This window comes from Oenanthe melanoleuca, chromosome 23 (assembly GCF_029582105.1).
Source record: "Oenanthe melanoleuca isolate GR-GAL-2019-014 chromosome 23, OMel1.0, whole genome shotgun sequence".
Taxonomy (NCBI): Eukaryota; Metazoa; Chordata; class Aves; order Passeriformes; family Muscicapidae; genus Oenanthe; species Oenanthe melanoleuca.
The window spans coordinates 3,177,534-3,191,597 of NC_079356.1; the positions used below are offsets into that span (position 1 = coordinate 3,177,534).

The window sequence follows — 14,064 nt, forward strand, 5'->3', positions numbered from 1 at the left end:
TGCTTAACCTCTAATTTGGCAAGGAAAATCCCTGCTGGCCTTCTGCCCTGCTCGGGGAGCTCAGCTGACTCGCCGCGACGGCGCAGGGCTGTGCCGTGCCCCCGCGGGTTACCCCGAGCCGGCGGGGGCTGTGCGGGGCTGGGACCCCCGCCTGGGGCTCGGGGGGTTCCTCCTGCGTCCAGGTGCCATCCGGGCAGTGACAGGTTTTCTGTCAAGGTGCCAGACACACCTTTTCTAACCCAAAACCAGCTGCCCCAGAGCACAGAGGGAGCTCACGGGAGGAGATGCTGCTAAATGCTGAAATGCTCAGAACATTTTGCAGAGATTTGCACATTGGGGTTTATTTTGGCTTAATTTAAACCATGTCCGTGGCCCTGCAGCCAGGTAAACCCACGAGCGAGTGCTGAGCTGAGGCACCCACTGCTGGGAGACAGTCTGAGAGGTGCTAAAACACTGATCCCACGCAACATCCCTGCGAGCCTGTGAAACTCTCTCACGAGACAGGGCTTGGCAGCAGCTCTGGAACAAGCTCGGCTGGGCTCCGCCGCACAGCAGCCAACCTCTCCTTCCTGCAGTGTCATCTGGCCGCGCTGGCCAGACCCGCTGCTGGCTGCTCGTGGCTGGGAACCACTTCCCATCCCGCTGGATTATTCCTCTGCTGGCCGCTCTGCGCTGCTGGTCCCTTCTCCAGGCAGGAGGGCTCCTTCCCGGGATGAACACAGCTCCCGAGGGGCTGCTGCACCCACCGGGCCATGCCCACGCTCCGTGGTGCCCAGGTGGGAGCTCCCGGGGTCATTCCTGCCTCGTCCCCTTCCCGCTGCCCCAGCTGGCTCCGTGTTAACACTCAGGGCAGCTCAGCTCAGCTTCGACGGGAGCACAGAACCCCACGCTGGTGCTGCGAAGCGCAGAGCTCCGAGACATGTGTCTGTGGTAAGACATGGGCTTTTGAAATCGGACACCAGTGGGGCTGCAGTGTCCCAGTTTCTCTCCGCTGACGGCCCCGGTTTGGTTTTCCCGTCTGCTTTTTTGGCCGCCTGCAAGCTGGCAGCTCCCGCCTGGCGTTCCTCTCCACTGCCTTGTGTGAGAGAGTGTGTGTGTGCTTTTTCCTTCCTTCGTGGGCTCAGCTGTAGATCCTTGTTCTGATTCCATGCAAAATGACCTAGAAAACTAATTCATTTCAAACCATTGCAAGAAAAAAAAAATTAAAAAGTGTGGAGGGAAAACACATTGAAATAATTTTCTGGAGATTTTTTTTTCCAGAATCCAAACCCCAGAAATAGTGCAGCACTGCACAGCTCCATTGCCCTCTCTCCCACACTGTTTTCTGGGGTGAGGAGCAGAAGTGTGCAGAAATCCAGTGGCAGTGTCATGACATACAAATATTTCCTTCATCAAGAGAGCCAAGTGACCACAGCTACAAGCCCACAGGATGTGGGCCAGGCTTTGATTTATAGATAAGCTCTAAAAATGTTTCCATTACCCGAAGGAAAACACAGCAGCACCAGGCTGGGAAGGGCCAGAGCTAATTGCTGTTTAGGGCAGGCAAAGCCACCTCTGATGCTCCAGGAGCTGTGCCTGCTGCTGCCACAGTTATTCTTTTCACGTGTCTCAAATCTCCCATAAGCTTTTCCCGTTGACTGAGGAAATCTCCGTGCTGGCAGATCCCAGCACCACGTGTGTCCGTGCTCCCAAAGCCCAGCTGGGCTCACTGAGGGGGCCACACTGGCAGACCCTGGGGACTGTGGCATGCAGCCTTGTATCCTGCTCCCACCCCAGGCAGGATCCATCCCAGGAACTTGTCCATATAGATCTTGTCCCAACTGGAATTATCTCTCTTGATTTAAATTCTCCCAAGATGTCACAGCCCTTTCCTCTGCCTTTCACATTTCTCATCATCATCCTGTGTACATATGACTGTCGAGCATTTCCTTCATTCCAAACTGCCCAAAAAAGAGTTTGTCAGATTTATACTTTCTCACCCTTTCCTGGCATCACGTGGGAGGTGACACCCTGCCTGGGCTAGCCTTGAGGAGTTATTTATGCTCACGTCTGTGCTTTCCATGCTGAGCTGTGGTGGGCATGTCATCTGCCTCTCCTTGCCTTTGGAGTCTCTCAGCCCATTAGTTTCTTTCTTATATCCGTTTGCACAAGACCTCAATAAATTCTTGAAATGTCAAGTGGTTGTGGCCTATTCCCAGCTGGGCTGACTCATTTGGACAAAGCTGAGGCTGCATTTCCCTCCCAGCTCTTGGCTTCTCCTCCATCCCCAGAGTTTTTTTGGTTTTTGGTTTTTCTCTGCCTTGCTGGACTCGGGAGCTGCGCCAGCAAGCACTGTGGGCATGGCCTAACCCATAAACCCATTGCCTCCTCAGGCTCTCAAGTACATGTCCAAGAGTTTTCTTTTTAATCCAAAAGGATTAAAGGTCTCCCAAGGCCCTGGACTCGCAGGAGGAGCTGAGGGATTATCCTCGGTCTTGGCTCGCTCTGTCGCCATCCTCTCAGCTGAGCCCAGGCAGGAGTGACTGAATCCCACGGTGCTTTCAAGGCCGCTGGGAAGTGAGGCAGCAGGAGGTTTGAATCCAGCCCCAAAAACACCCTGCAGTAACTCATCACAAAATAGCCCTGTCAGGGCTGACAGCAAGCACTGGCACTTTCCATGGTGTCACCTGGCATCATGCAGAGATGTGAAGTTGGAATGAAAACTCTGGGCTTGGCCTTGCCTCGGGACAGCCCTGCTGATGTGGGAGCCCATCCAAGGAAGCTGCTTTGGCCATGTTTAAGTGGAAGGGTCCCCCTTCAATCCCAGCCCAGGCCACTGAGAGACCCTGGCTCCAACAAGGACACTCCTTGCCCACCGCCATCTCCAGTGACACTCTGTCTGCTCTCTCCACAGACATGCCGCCACTGCTGCCCATGGACCTCAAAGGGGAGCCAGGACCACCTGGGAAGCCTGGCCCGCGTGGACCCCCCGGGCCCCCCGGCTACCCAGGCAAACCGGGCACGGGGAAGCCGGGAATGCACGGCCAGCCTGGCCCCGCTGGGCCCCCGGGCTTCTCGGGCATTGGGAAACCCGGCATCCCAGGACTGCCTGGAAAGGCGGGTATGAAAGGGATGCCCGGAGCCAAGGGCGAGCCTGGCATGCGTGGGGAGCAAGGGCCGAGGGGACTGCCCGGCCCGCCGGGGCTGCCCGGGCCAGCCGGCCTCTCTGTCAACGGGAAGCCGGGTCCCCAGGGCGGCCCCGGCCTGCCCGGGTTCCGGGGAGAGCCTGGCCCGAAAGGAGAGCCGGGTCCCCGCGGAGAACGAGGGATGAAGGGTGAGAACGGCGTGGGGAAGCCAGGCTTACCAGGGCCCCGCGGGAACGGGGGCCCTCCCGGCCCTGCAGGGCCCCCGGGGCCCACTGGCATTGGGAAGCCCGGCCTGGACGGGCTGCCGGGCGCGCCCGGGGACAAGGGCGACATGGGGCCGCCGGGCGGGCCGGGTGTCAGCGGGGAGCCCGGCCCTGTGGGGCCCAGGGGACCCCCCGGCATCGATGGGATCGGTGTCCCGGGTGCTGCGGGGGTGCCGGGGATACAGGGCCCAATGGGACCGAAGGGAGAGCCCGGGATCCGCGGCCTCCCCGGCATGCCGGGCCCCACGGGCTATGGGAAGCCAGGCATGCCTGGCCTGAAGGGAGACCGCGGGCAGCCCGGGGCACAGGGAGCCATCGGCGATAAGGGGGAGCCCGGTGTTGATGGGGAGCCGGGTGAGCCAGGCCCTGCTGGCATTATCGGCCCGCCGGGCCCGCCGGGCTCCATGGGGCTGCCAGGCAAGCACGGGCTGCCCGGCCCCAAGGGGGACGTGGGGCCAAGCGGGCCCCCCGGAATGCCGGGGATGCGTGGGGACCAGGGCCCCAACGGCTTCGCGGGGAAGCCGGGCGTGCCGGGAGAAAGGGGCCTGCCCGGGTCACTGGGACCTCCCGGCCCAACGGGCCCCAAAGGGGAACCGGGGTTCATTGGCCTTCCCGGGGTCCCTGGATTAACGGGCGGCCCCGGGCCCAAAGGGGACGGTGGGATCCCGGGGCAGCCGGGGCTGAGGGGCCCCTCCGGCATCCCAGGATTGCAAGGACCTGCTGGTCCCATGGGGCCGCAGGGGTTACCAGGGCTGAAAGGGGAGCCCGGGCTCCCCGGCATTCCTGGTGAGGGGAAGACCGGCGAGCCTGGCATGGCCGGACCCATTGGCCCACCCGGAATGCCAGGAACGCCAGGGCTGAACGGGCCACCAGGGCCACCGGGGCCACCTGGGCCACCAGGAGCGCCAGGAGTGCTGGACGAGACGGGCATCGCGGGGCTGCACCTGCCGGACGGTGGTGTGGAGGGGGCTGTGCTGGGCAACGGAAAGCCGGGCAAGCCCCAGTACGGCCGAGGAGAGCTCGCTGCCCGCATCGCGCCGGCCTTCACTGCCATCCTCACCTCGCCCTTCCCCGCCTCCGGCATGCCCGTCAAGTTTGACCGGACCTTGTATAACGGGCACAACGGCTACAACCCGGTCACCGGGATCTTCACCTGCCCCGTATCCGGAATCTACTACTTTGCCTACCATGTGCACGTCAAAGGGACCAACGTTTGGGTGGCCCTGTATAAGAACAACGTGCCGGCCACCTACACCTACGATGAGTACAAAAAGGGGTACCTGGACCAGGCCTCGGGCAGTGCCGTGCTTGAACTCAAGGAGAACGACCAGGTCTGGGTGCAGATGCCCTCAGACCAGGCCAATGGGCTGTACTCCACGGAATACATCCACTCCTCCTTCTCCGGGTTCCTGCTCTGCCCCACATAACGGCTGTTGGGCACGTTTCCTTTTCACCCACTTTAGCCATAAACTGTCTTTTTTTTTTTTTTTTTTTTGGATAAAAAAGTGTTTTAAAATTAATACAAAAAAAGAAAAATCACTGGGAAGAACATGCAACACATTGTCATGGGACCTTGCTTCACGCTGTTTGATCCATGAGTCAAGAGGGTAATTGGGAAGGAGACATCTATCCATCTATCTTTCTTTTTTGGGGGGAAGAAGGGAGGGAGGGGAGTGACTTCCTCAACAAAGCATATTTGGAATAAATACCCCAGTGACTGGACATCAAACACAGGAACACGCTTGGGATGGCAAGGATCTGGCTCTGTGATCCAGAGAGGGTCAGCTGAAAGAGCAGACCCTCGTGGTCTGTATCAAGTGCCCTCATTTCCCATTTGGAATGCTAGATAAATAAATCCAGCTGTGTCATGGCTGGCGTGTTTGGTAACCAACGCAGGGTCCCAGGCACTTACACAAACCCATACAGCAGCAGGGATCCACGCTGGATTGAGAAATTTCCTTCCAAACCATCAGATGCCCAAGTTCCAGGCTCGCTGACGCCTGTTTTTCCAGACTGTGCTTTGGGGCAGTCTCTCCGATTCACTCCGGATTCAGTGTGGTTGGATTTATAATCCTAGAGTGGAACACTTTGCATAAGCACCTTCTTCTAAGAAGTAAATATTATTTTTAACCCTCCCCCCCAGCACCTTTAGGAATAAAATCGTCCAGGCACTGGTACCTGGGAGGATGCCACGACCGGTTCCAAAGGCGGTGAGGGAAGCTGGGATCCCCATGATGAACAACGATCTGCCCTCTCCATTCACCTGCTGGGAAGTCCAAGGGCTGGTCCTGTCCCGTCTGTCTCTGCAGCCCAAAGACTTGCTTGGCCTCAGGAGCATCTCTGCCCACACGAGGATGGCAGTGCGAGCCCAGCTCACGGTGCTGCCAGCTGGTGTGACATAAGGAAGTGCCACTGATGGACAACTTGCTTTTCCTGTCTCACTATTTTGGGATGTGTGAACTCTTGCATTGGTGTCCCCCCCTTTTTTCTGGGGATCTTGGAATTAAGAAAAAATAGTGCTGGTTCTAACTTTCCACGCAGTGATTTCACCACGGTGCTATGACCCATTTAAGAACATCACTTACAAGTGTAGTGCAATATGTACCTGTGACAGGGCACCAGCCCCGAGGCCACTCTGTGACTTAGGTTAAAGAAATCAACATTTGCCTGTTGTTACCACTTTGTCTCTCTAATGCTTGGAGCATTACTGACCTGAGCATGAGCTGCAGGGCTCTGGGCCAGGCATGATGACACTGCCCCACATAGATCCTGCAGATTTTCTCACAGTAGAACGGTCACTGCCACTTCCAGGACAGGGATGGTGCTCATCCCAGGCCAGGAGCATGCTGCTGAAGTCAATCCATAGGCATATCCCACTCCATGTCCCTCTGCAAAGGCACATCCCTGAGAAACAGCAATAATTTGGTCACCAGCTCTGACCTTTGCATTTTCCCAAAGCCTGTTTGATGGCCAAAGAAACGAAGCAAGACTGGGACTGGGCTTGTTTTCCAGATGGACTCTATGAGATATTTAAACAACTCTTCTTTTCCTCTTTTTGTTTTGCTTGTTTGTTTTCTCCTCAAGCCTGTCCTGTGTTTCTGCGTTTTGCCATTCAGGCCTTCCTTTTAAAAACTCACCTATCCCTGGACTTAAGAAACCCAAGAAGGAAATTTGCAGCTGGAAGGCCAGTGCTCTGGGCACTACCTGTTGGGGCTGTGTGTCCCCTCCCTGGGATCTTCTCCCTGTGAATTTTCTCTCCTTAAAGCTGCAAGTTTCATGCAGAGATGAAACTCAAGCTGAAAGGTGTCTGATCCCACTGGACATTTTTAACTCCTGAGGGTGGGGTCAGGACCATTTGGATTGTGATCCTAACAGGTTATCTCCCAGCAGGAACAGGAGCATTTCCCAGCAGGAACAGTCCCTAAAACTAAAAGTGGAAGCTCAGATGATTTTTCCAAGCCCAGGTTTGGTAGGAGAGGGTGCTGGGAGGGGACTTGTCTCCTTTCCTGTGGAGAACAGAGGGATTTGAGCTGGTCCAAGCCCCATGCAGGGCCAGGAGCTGCCACGTCTGGTGGGAGCTTCATCCTGCTCCTTAAAGCAACTTATTTATACTGTGCCTAATCTACAGCCCATCTCTTCTTGTTCTGTTCTGCTTCATTCCAAACTTCTTGTTCGAGCTGGCAAAAAAGCAATGACCAAACTCCTCAGTGTAGCCACCCCCAGATTAAGTTTGTGCTGTAGATACTGTTTTGTAATTCCACTTTCCCTTCACGTGCAGAGCAAACCCATAATCACCCCCTGCAGCTATTTAACCTCTTACATTTACACACTAATGGAAAGCAAAGATATTACACGCACATAGTTAGGCTAAAAAAAAAAAAAAAACGATGCACAGGATGAGGGAGGCTGTTCACTCTCCAGAAGGAATTTTTTTCTGGAATACTGAGTACATATTAGCCAGCAGAAAGGATTGTTTTCTGTCGTGTGTGTGAGCGCGTGGGATTTTGGTTTCAATCACAAGAATAAAAAAGGTTGGGTTGGATGAGGTATGTCTATTTTTAATGCTGAAAACTGCATTACAATGTGCATTTTTATATACAAATTCTTACTATTTTTTTTAAATTTGCCTCTAGTATCTTCATTTCTAACCTAGTATATAGAGGTTTTTAGTTTTGTAAATACTTATTACATGCACTGTCCTAGTAAAAGTTGGTTTAAAATGCACTCTTTGTGACCCAAAACTGACCTGCTCTTCACAACTAAAACTGCAGTACTTGATTGTATTGACAAACATCAATAAAACTTATTGTATAGAGGTGGGCTCAGCTGTGCTTTGTGCTGGGACTTGCTCTGTCTTAGACACTTCTCTTATACTCTATTTCCTCCTCAAACCATCTCACTCATTCCCAGCAGATTCCCTAATGGCTACTGCATGTTTCTTGTGATTAAGGAAGACTCCTGTCTCCAGAAATTCAGTTTTAGAAAAGGTTGAAACCCAGATCCTTCCAGCCTGGTGATTATTAATTTGAGGGATTCACTTTGAAATCTTAAGGATTCCCTTTCCATTCCATGTGTTTTCTTCCCCATGATTTTTTTATCCTACATTACACACCTTGTGCACAGCCAGCCTCCATCCTGAGTGAGTCAGGAACTCTCAGGACTGGTGAATCACCTGCAAAGCACCTTCACAGCTCACAGTCCAAAGAGAAGAAAATGGGTTTTCCCACCTGATCTCACCTGGCAGAGGTGAAAGATTTCCAGGGAAGCTTGGCTGACACACAGGCACCTCATTCCAAGGGGCAAGCCATCCTCCTCCTGCCATTCATGAGGCTCCCAGTGAATTCCCTGGTCTCTGCACCATCATCACAGGCTGGATTCCAGCACCTGAACTCCTTCCATAGGCTGAGAAGGAAAAGGGGACTTTCCAGAGGTCCTCCCTGCAATGCCCAGTGTGAATTCACCCTTGTACCAAGAACCACTCCTGGTCCTCTTGGCACTGAGGATGCACAACTTCATGATTTGAGTGAAAACACAGGAGCAGTGGCTACTTAACAAAGATAACTGAGGATTTTACTTCTTTCCAGGGAAACTAAAGGGTTTAGTACACATCTAAATTCAGGCCCAAAGAGCTCTAGTCTTTAAACAGGAGCTCTTTGCTTGTCAGGAGTTCCAAACATTTAAAATTATAAAGTTGCTTTAAAACAAAAATATCTTCTTTTAAATAATTACATGAATCCAGTTGCCCTTCTGGCAGAATAATGTGGAAAACCTGGTATTTTACAGCTCAGATCTGCAGCACAATACAAAAATATACAACAGACCAAAATTCCACATGTTCCCAGGACAAGAATCCATTTATACAAGGAAAACCCATTATAGCATCACACAAAAGACTGGCACTTGAAGGAAACAGACTACAGGGAAAACTGGAAGGACCTGTGGCAGCCAGATTCCCACATGTGCATGCAGCCTGACACAGCCACCATGTGCTGACACCACTGGGGAGCACCAGGGCCACTTCTCAGTGTCACAAGACACACTGGAGAAATAACAAGAGTTACACTGTCACATTTAAGTTTATAAACATTTCCATATGATAACTTTTTGTTTTCAATTATTAAAAGCTTCCAACCCTTTTTAGATGTGCCATTCCCAAGCTGTTTCTCCCTTTTTGACCAGCTCCACTAGGAAAAGGTTTTAAATTCTTGAACACAGCTGGGCTAGAATGTTCTTGGCCACCAGCAACAGTTTCTTTTAAATATTGATGACCCCAATTAACCCACATTTCCCTTTAATTTTGGGGCAATTTTTACCAAGTACAGAGGCTGAGACTGTGATAAGCTAACTCCTGCATCCTGCTCAAGTCACTTTTGTGACTGACTGAAGCAGAGCCAGGCATTCTATCCCTGTACTACCTCCACTCCCAGATCTGCACTCCACAGGAGCTGGACTCCCATGATCCTTGTGGGTCCCTTTCAGTTTAGGGTATTGTGTGATTTAAACAGGAATCTCACTTGATGCTCTAAGCACAGACTTCAAAAATACAGGATGCATGGATTAGGAACACAGGAGCAGCCAGTGGCTGCTGCAGTGACAGCAGCTGTGCAAGGGGGCACAAAGTGCAGCAGGTGCCTGTTGGATTACAGGGCCAAGGACACAGGAGCAGCAGCAATTAGTGACACCTTCCCTCAGCAGGGACAATGAGCCAGCTGGGATTACCTGCAGGCATCAAAGGTCTCTCACAGAGCCATCAGCAATGCAGAGAAATCCCTTCTCCCTTCTCATTCTGCCTTTAAGGCAGCAAACCTCCCTGGAAATCTATGCTCCATTATCCTAACTCAGCACAATCAGGTGACAACCTGGGCCACCAGACCTGTCTGGTGTCTCCTGTGACATCCCTTATCTGGCCAGCTGAGAATGACCTGTTGCTGTACCAGGGGTGTGGAGACTCCCAAAGCCACTGCACAAGCCACCAACCACCAAAACACGGCCCATGGACACAGGAGCAGAGGAAAACAGGGAAAGGAAACGGATTCAGACACCTGCCAATAACTGCAGTGACCAATGGCACAGTGGTGGACAAAGCAGAAATCCTATGGAAAATGAGACACTCGTGTACACTCAGGGAGCTGCACCCACTGTCCAAGTGCAGCCACTTCCCAGTTGATCCATGACTGAAGGGGATGTTCCCTCTTTTCCCAGCTGGCTCTGGCTCCCAGCTGACAGCAGCAGGCACCGTTCCCAGGTGAGGCTCACTGGCGTCGGCCGATGGCGCGGATCCACTGCTGGGTCTGACCAGAGCAGCAGAGCTGACCATCCCTTCGCCTTCAGGAAAGCCCTGGAGCTGCCCCAGAGCTCAGAGCCGCTGGCAGTAGAGTTCATAGAGGCTCTTGGCCATCCTCTGGGTCTCTTGGAAAGCCTCACAGCTCTGCTCCCAGCTCGGGGGCACCTGCTCCTCCCCGTAATAGGCGCCGGCGATGGCCCCTGCCATGGTGGCAATGGTGTCCGTGTCCCCCCCCAGGGAGATGCAGTAGATGATGGTTCTCTGCAGGGCGTTGTAGTGCTCAGGAATGTCAGGATCAGCGTCCATGCAGCGCAGGAAGGAGTAAATGGCCGTGGGGACGGAGCGCAGCGCAGCGATGCCATTGCCTGGAACACAGCCCGTCAGCACACTCTGGGCTTCCTTCTTTTTCCACTCCTACTGCAACTTGCTGTTGCCAGTGACTTTCCATAACAGTATCATGGATTTTACCAGGAAAAGGTGCAAAAGTTTGTCCCTCAGAAATCCCCCAGCTCCCCAGTACCACTCACATCCTGCAGAGCAATTCCCAGTTACCCCAGTATAGCCTGGCCATATACATCTACTCATCCTCATTCAACATGATTACTCAATAGCCCTTAAGAGATCTTGCAATGTTAAGAAGCATTATGCAAGGCAAATTTCCCTTAGCAAGACATTTTTTTCCTACCAATACAAAGAGAAAATCACTGGGTTGAGACCCAGAATTTCTGACAGGCCGCTTTTCCAGCATATTCTGTGCCTGACAGGCAGCACAGGCTGAAAAGGAATCTGGGGGAACACACATCTACCAGGCTTGCCGAGTTAGTCCTGCTTCCAGCTTTCCCAATGCTTGTACCAAGAAAGGTACTCACCCAACTCAAACAATACATCTGCTTTGGGAACACTGCTGAGCTCCAAAAATTCCTTGATTTTCTTCAGACGCCTGGAAAACGGTAAATCCTCAAATCCCAGCCTGCAAACAGAGAGTGCAATGAAGAGGAGAGAACATGAAGAGCCAGAACAAACCACCACAGCAGGGCTGGGGCTTTCCCCAAGCTACTCACGCTCGGGCATCACTGAGAGACTTGTCATCCGCCTCCACGTGCTCCATGTGGCTGATGAGCTGCTCCAGGAAGGTTTCCCTGCTGAGCCCTTCCTGCAGGGCCAGGTGCACAGCCAGGGCCTGCAGGATGGCCCCATTGTAGCCCAGGGAGTTGGCGTGGGTCAGCTCAGCGCTCAGCTTCGCAAACTGCCAGAGAAACCCCGATGTCAGCAAATCTTCCTGGGACACTCCCCTGGCAGCAGGGCACCCAGAGAAGCCCAGAATGTTCTGTTACCTTCTTGACATCCTGGACATCAGAGTAGACAAGGGAGATGCCCGCCACCCTCATGGCCCCGCCGTTCCCGTAGGAGCCCTTCCCATTGAACTGGGCTCTCGCAGGCTCAAACACGTCACTGCACTTGGGGCTCAGGAGCTTCTTGAAGACGTTGACCACAGCCATCCCATAGCCCCTGTTGGGCTCTTTCTTGTACTCCTCAGCAAACCTGGTGTGGGCAGGGGAGAAACACCAGGGGGGGTTGGTCTGTTACTGGGGTTTGTGATTGGATGAAGCCTCTTGCTAAAGTGAATTAATAACACACACATAAACCAGTGACAGTCAGGGCTCAGTGGTTCAGTTCTGTAGGGAAACAATTCCCAAAGAACAGTGTGAAAGAAGGATGTATAAACATCACCTTCCATAACCCACTTGTTTCCCTCTCAACTCTGCCTCAAAATAGAAGCAAACTAGAAACATTTCCGTGGGTCACAACCACAAGGAAAGTCTTTTGTTCAAGTTCAATGGAAGAGTTTTCTAAACAAAGAAATGCTTTCCCTTAAGTGGAACCAAATGCTCTCGGGGCTGGGGATTCAACAGGGAAATGGATCATAAACAGAGTCAAGCTGAGCTCACTCCTATTCCCTCACTAAATTAAGGGCAGTACAAACATAAATAGCAACAAATAAACAGGAAACGAAATGCTTCTGGAATCTCCAAGCATTCTCCTTTCCAAAGGTGAACACACAAGGCTGACACACAGCAGTGCTGCCCTGTCAAGGCACCACACTGCAGCTGCTGCTGCTGCACAGTTCAAAGCATGGCAAAGCAACAACAAACTAAAAGTTTAACCACCTCTTTCCTAACTTTTTCCCCTCCAAGCAATTAGAATTAGTCTGCCTTAGCCCCTGTCCCCTTCCACAGACAGTGACAGTGATGGTTACACCTTCAGGAAGCCTCATCCTTACCTCTTGGCCATGTCAACCTCATCAAACTCCTGCTTGGCCAGCAGTGACTGCACCACTGACCTGCTCATGGCCGTGTCGTCCGTGTACGGCAGCGACTCTGCAACAGGAGGGCAAAGAGTGACCCCAGCAGCCAGGGACAAACTGCTCCTGCCCTTTGCCAGCACCACCCTCATCTCCAAGGTTTGACTGTCACAAGTTGCCTGGAACAGCTGTGGCTGCCCTGGATCCCTGGAAGTGTCCAGGACCAGGCTGGATGGGGCTTGGAGCAGCCTGGGGATAGTGGAAGGTGTCCCTGCCCATGGATGATTTTTAGGGTGCCTTCCAATCCAAATCTGTCTGGAATTTAAGCTCCCTGGCACTCTGAGTTTGACACTACCATGGTTGTCAGAGTAAGGAGACACAGCCAGGGAGCTGCATCCACAGCTATAATGACAGAGAATATACTTCAAGATTAGTAAGAGCCAGGAGAAAATGTCTGACATCCAGAGGCATATATGGACAAGAGAATAAGGCCAACATAGAATCACAGAAGTCCAGGATGGTTTAAGTTGGAAGGCACCTTAAAGCCCATCCTGTTCCACCCCCTGCCACGGGCAGGGACACCTTCCACTATCCCATGTTGCTCCAAGCCCTGTCCAACCTGGCCCTGGACACTTCCAGGGATGAGGCAGCCACAGCTTCTGTGGGCTACCTGTGGCAGGGCTTCACCATCCTCATGGGGAAGAATTCCTTCCCAACATCCCACCTAACCCTGCTGTCTGGCACAGGGAAGCCATTCTCCATGACCTGTCACTCCATCAATCCTGCAGACTCCACTCAGGCACTGGAAGCTGTAATCACTTCCTAAGAGTTAAATAACAACTCTGTGCTTCTCTCGTTCTTTTCCTCCTCAAGTTTTGGTATCTCTGCTCCCTGCTGACACCCCAGCATTGCCATACTCATTCACAGCACACTCCACCTCAGCCCCATGGAGTAAGAGCAGCATGGGCCGAGCAGAGCAAACCACGGGTCCCTGTGCATCAGCGGTGTCCCTAAGGAATCCCCAGGGAATCAGGAATGGCTGTTGAACCCCCACAGCACAGGGGCACAGGACAGAGCAGGGCAGGGGACAGCCACAGCAGATGAGGGGTAAGGACTGGGGCACCCATGTTTCGGGGGAGCAGAGGGGTTGGGGATTCTGCGGGTTGGGCACACCTCAAAGCCCAGTCCTGGGCAGTGCGGGGGTCTAACCCAAATCTCTGGAGTGCCGAGTGCCGTGCACAGCGGGGTGTGTGGAGGGGGCAACAGGAGACATTCCCCGCTCCCCCCGCGCTCCCCTCACGCACCTCCACGTGCGCTCCCCGCCGCCTCCCCTCCCTCCTCAGGCGGTGCCGGTTCCAGCCCTTTGAGGAAACTCAGCAGCTCCGGCAGCTTCACGACGCTCCTGCCTTCGAAAACAGCCCCCAGGCAATCCCCCAACAACGCCCCGGCCAAGCAGCCCCGGAACCGAGCGGGACCGGGCCGGGGACGAGCCGGGAGCCGCCCGGTGACCGAAGCCGGACCCGCCGCCGCCATCTTGCTGCGCTCGGCGCCTTCTTCCTCCGGGCCGCCAGGGGGCAGCGTGCGCCGCAG

General features: G+C 53.6%; 2 protein-coding genes across 2 annotated transcripts in view; one reads left to right on the top strand and one right to left on the bottom strand.

The window, feature by feature from the left end:
* Positions 1 to 7,703, top strand: part of COL8A2 (collagen type VIII alpha 2 chain) — a 29,679-nt gene extending 21,976 nt beyond the window's left edge. Inside the window, exon 3 of the mRNA XM_056508923.1 lies at positions 2,894 to 7,703. Within this exon, the coding sequence (XP_056364898.1) occupies positions 2,894 to 4,815 (1,922 nt within the window). The 3' untranslated portion in view covers positions 4,816 to 7,703. The remainder of the gene's footprint in view (positions 1 to 2,893) is intronic.
* On the bottom strand, positions 6,453 to 14,029 carry ADPRS (ADP-ribosylserine hydrolase). Its single transcript, XM_056508928.1, has 6 exons — positions 13,779 to 14,029; positions 12,454 to 12,550; positions 11,507 to 11,714; positions 11,234 to 11,418; positions 11,042 to 11,142; positions 6,453 to 10,537 (listed from the first exon to the last, which is right to left on the bottom strand). The coding sequence occupies exons 1-6, from the start codon at positions 14,005 to 14,007 to the stop codon at positions 10,245 to 10,247; spliced, it is 1,113 nt and encodes a 370-aa protein (XP_056364903.1). The 5' UTR covers positions 14,008 to 14,029; the 3' UTR covers positions 6,453 to 10,244.
* Positions 14,030 to 14,064: the final 35 nt, after the last annotated feature.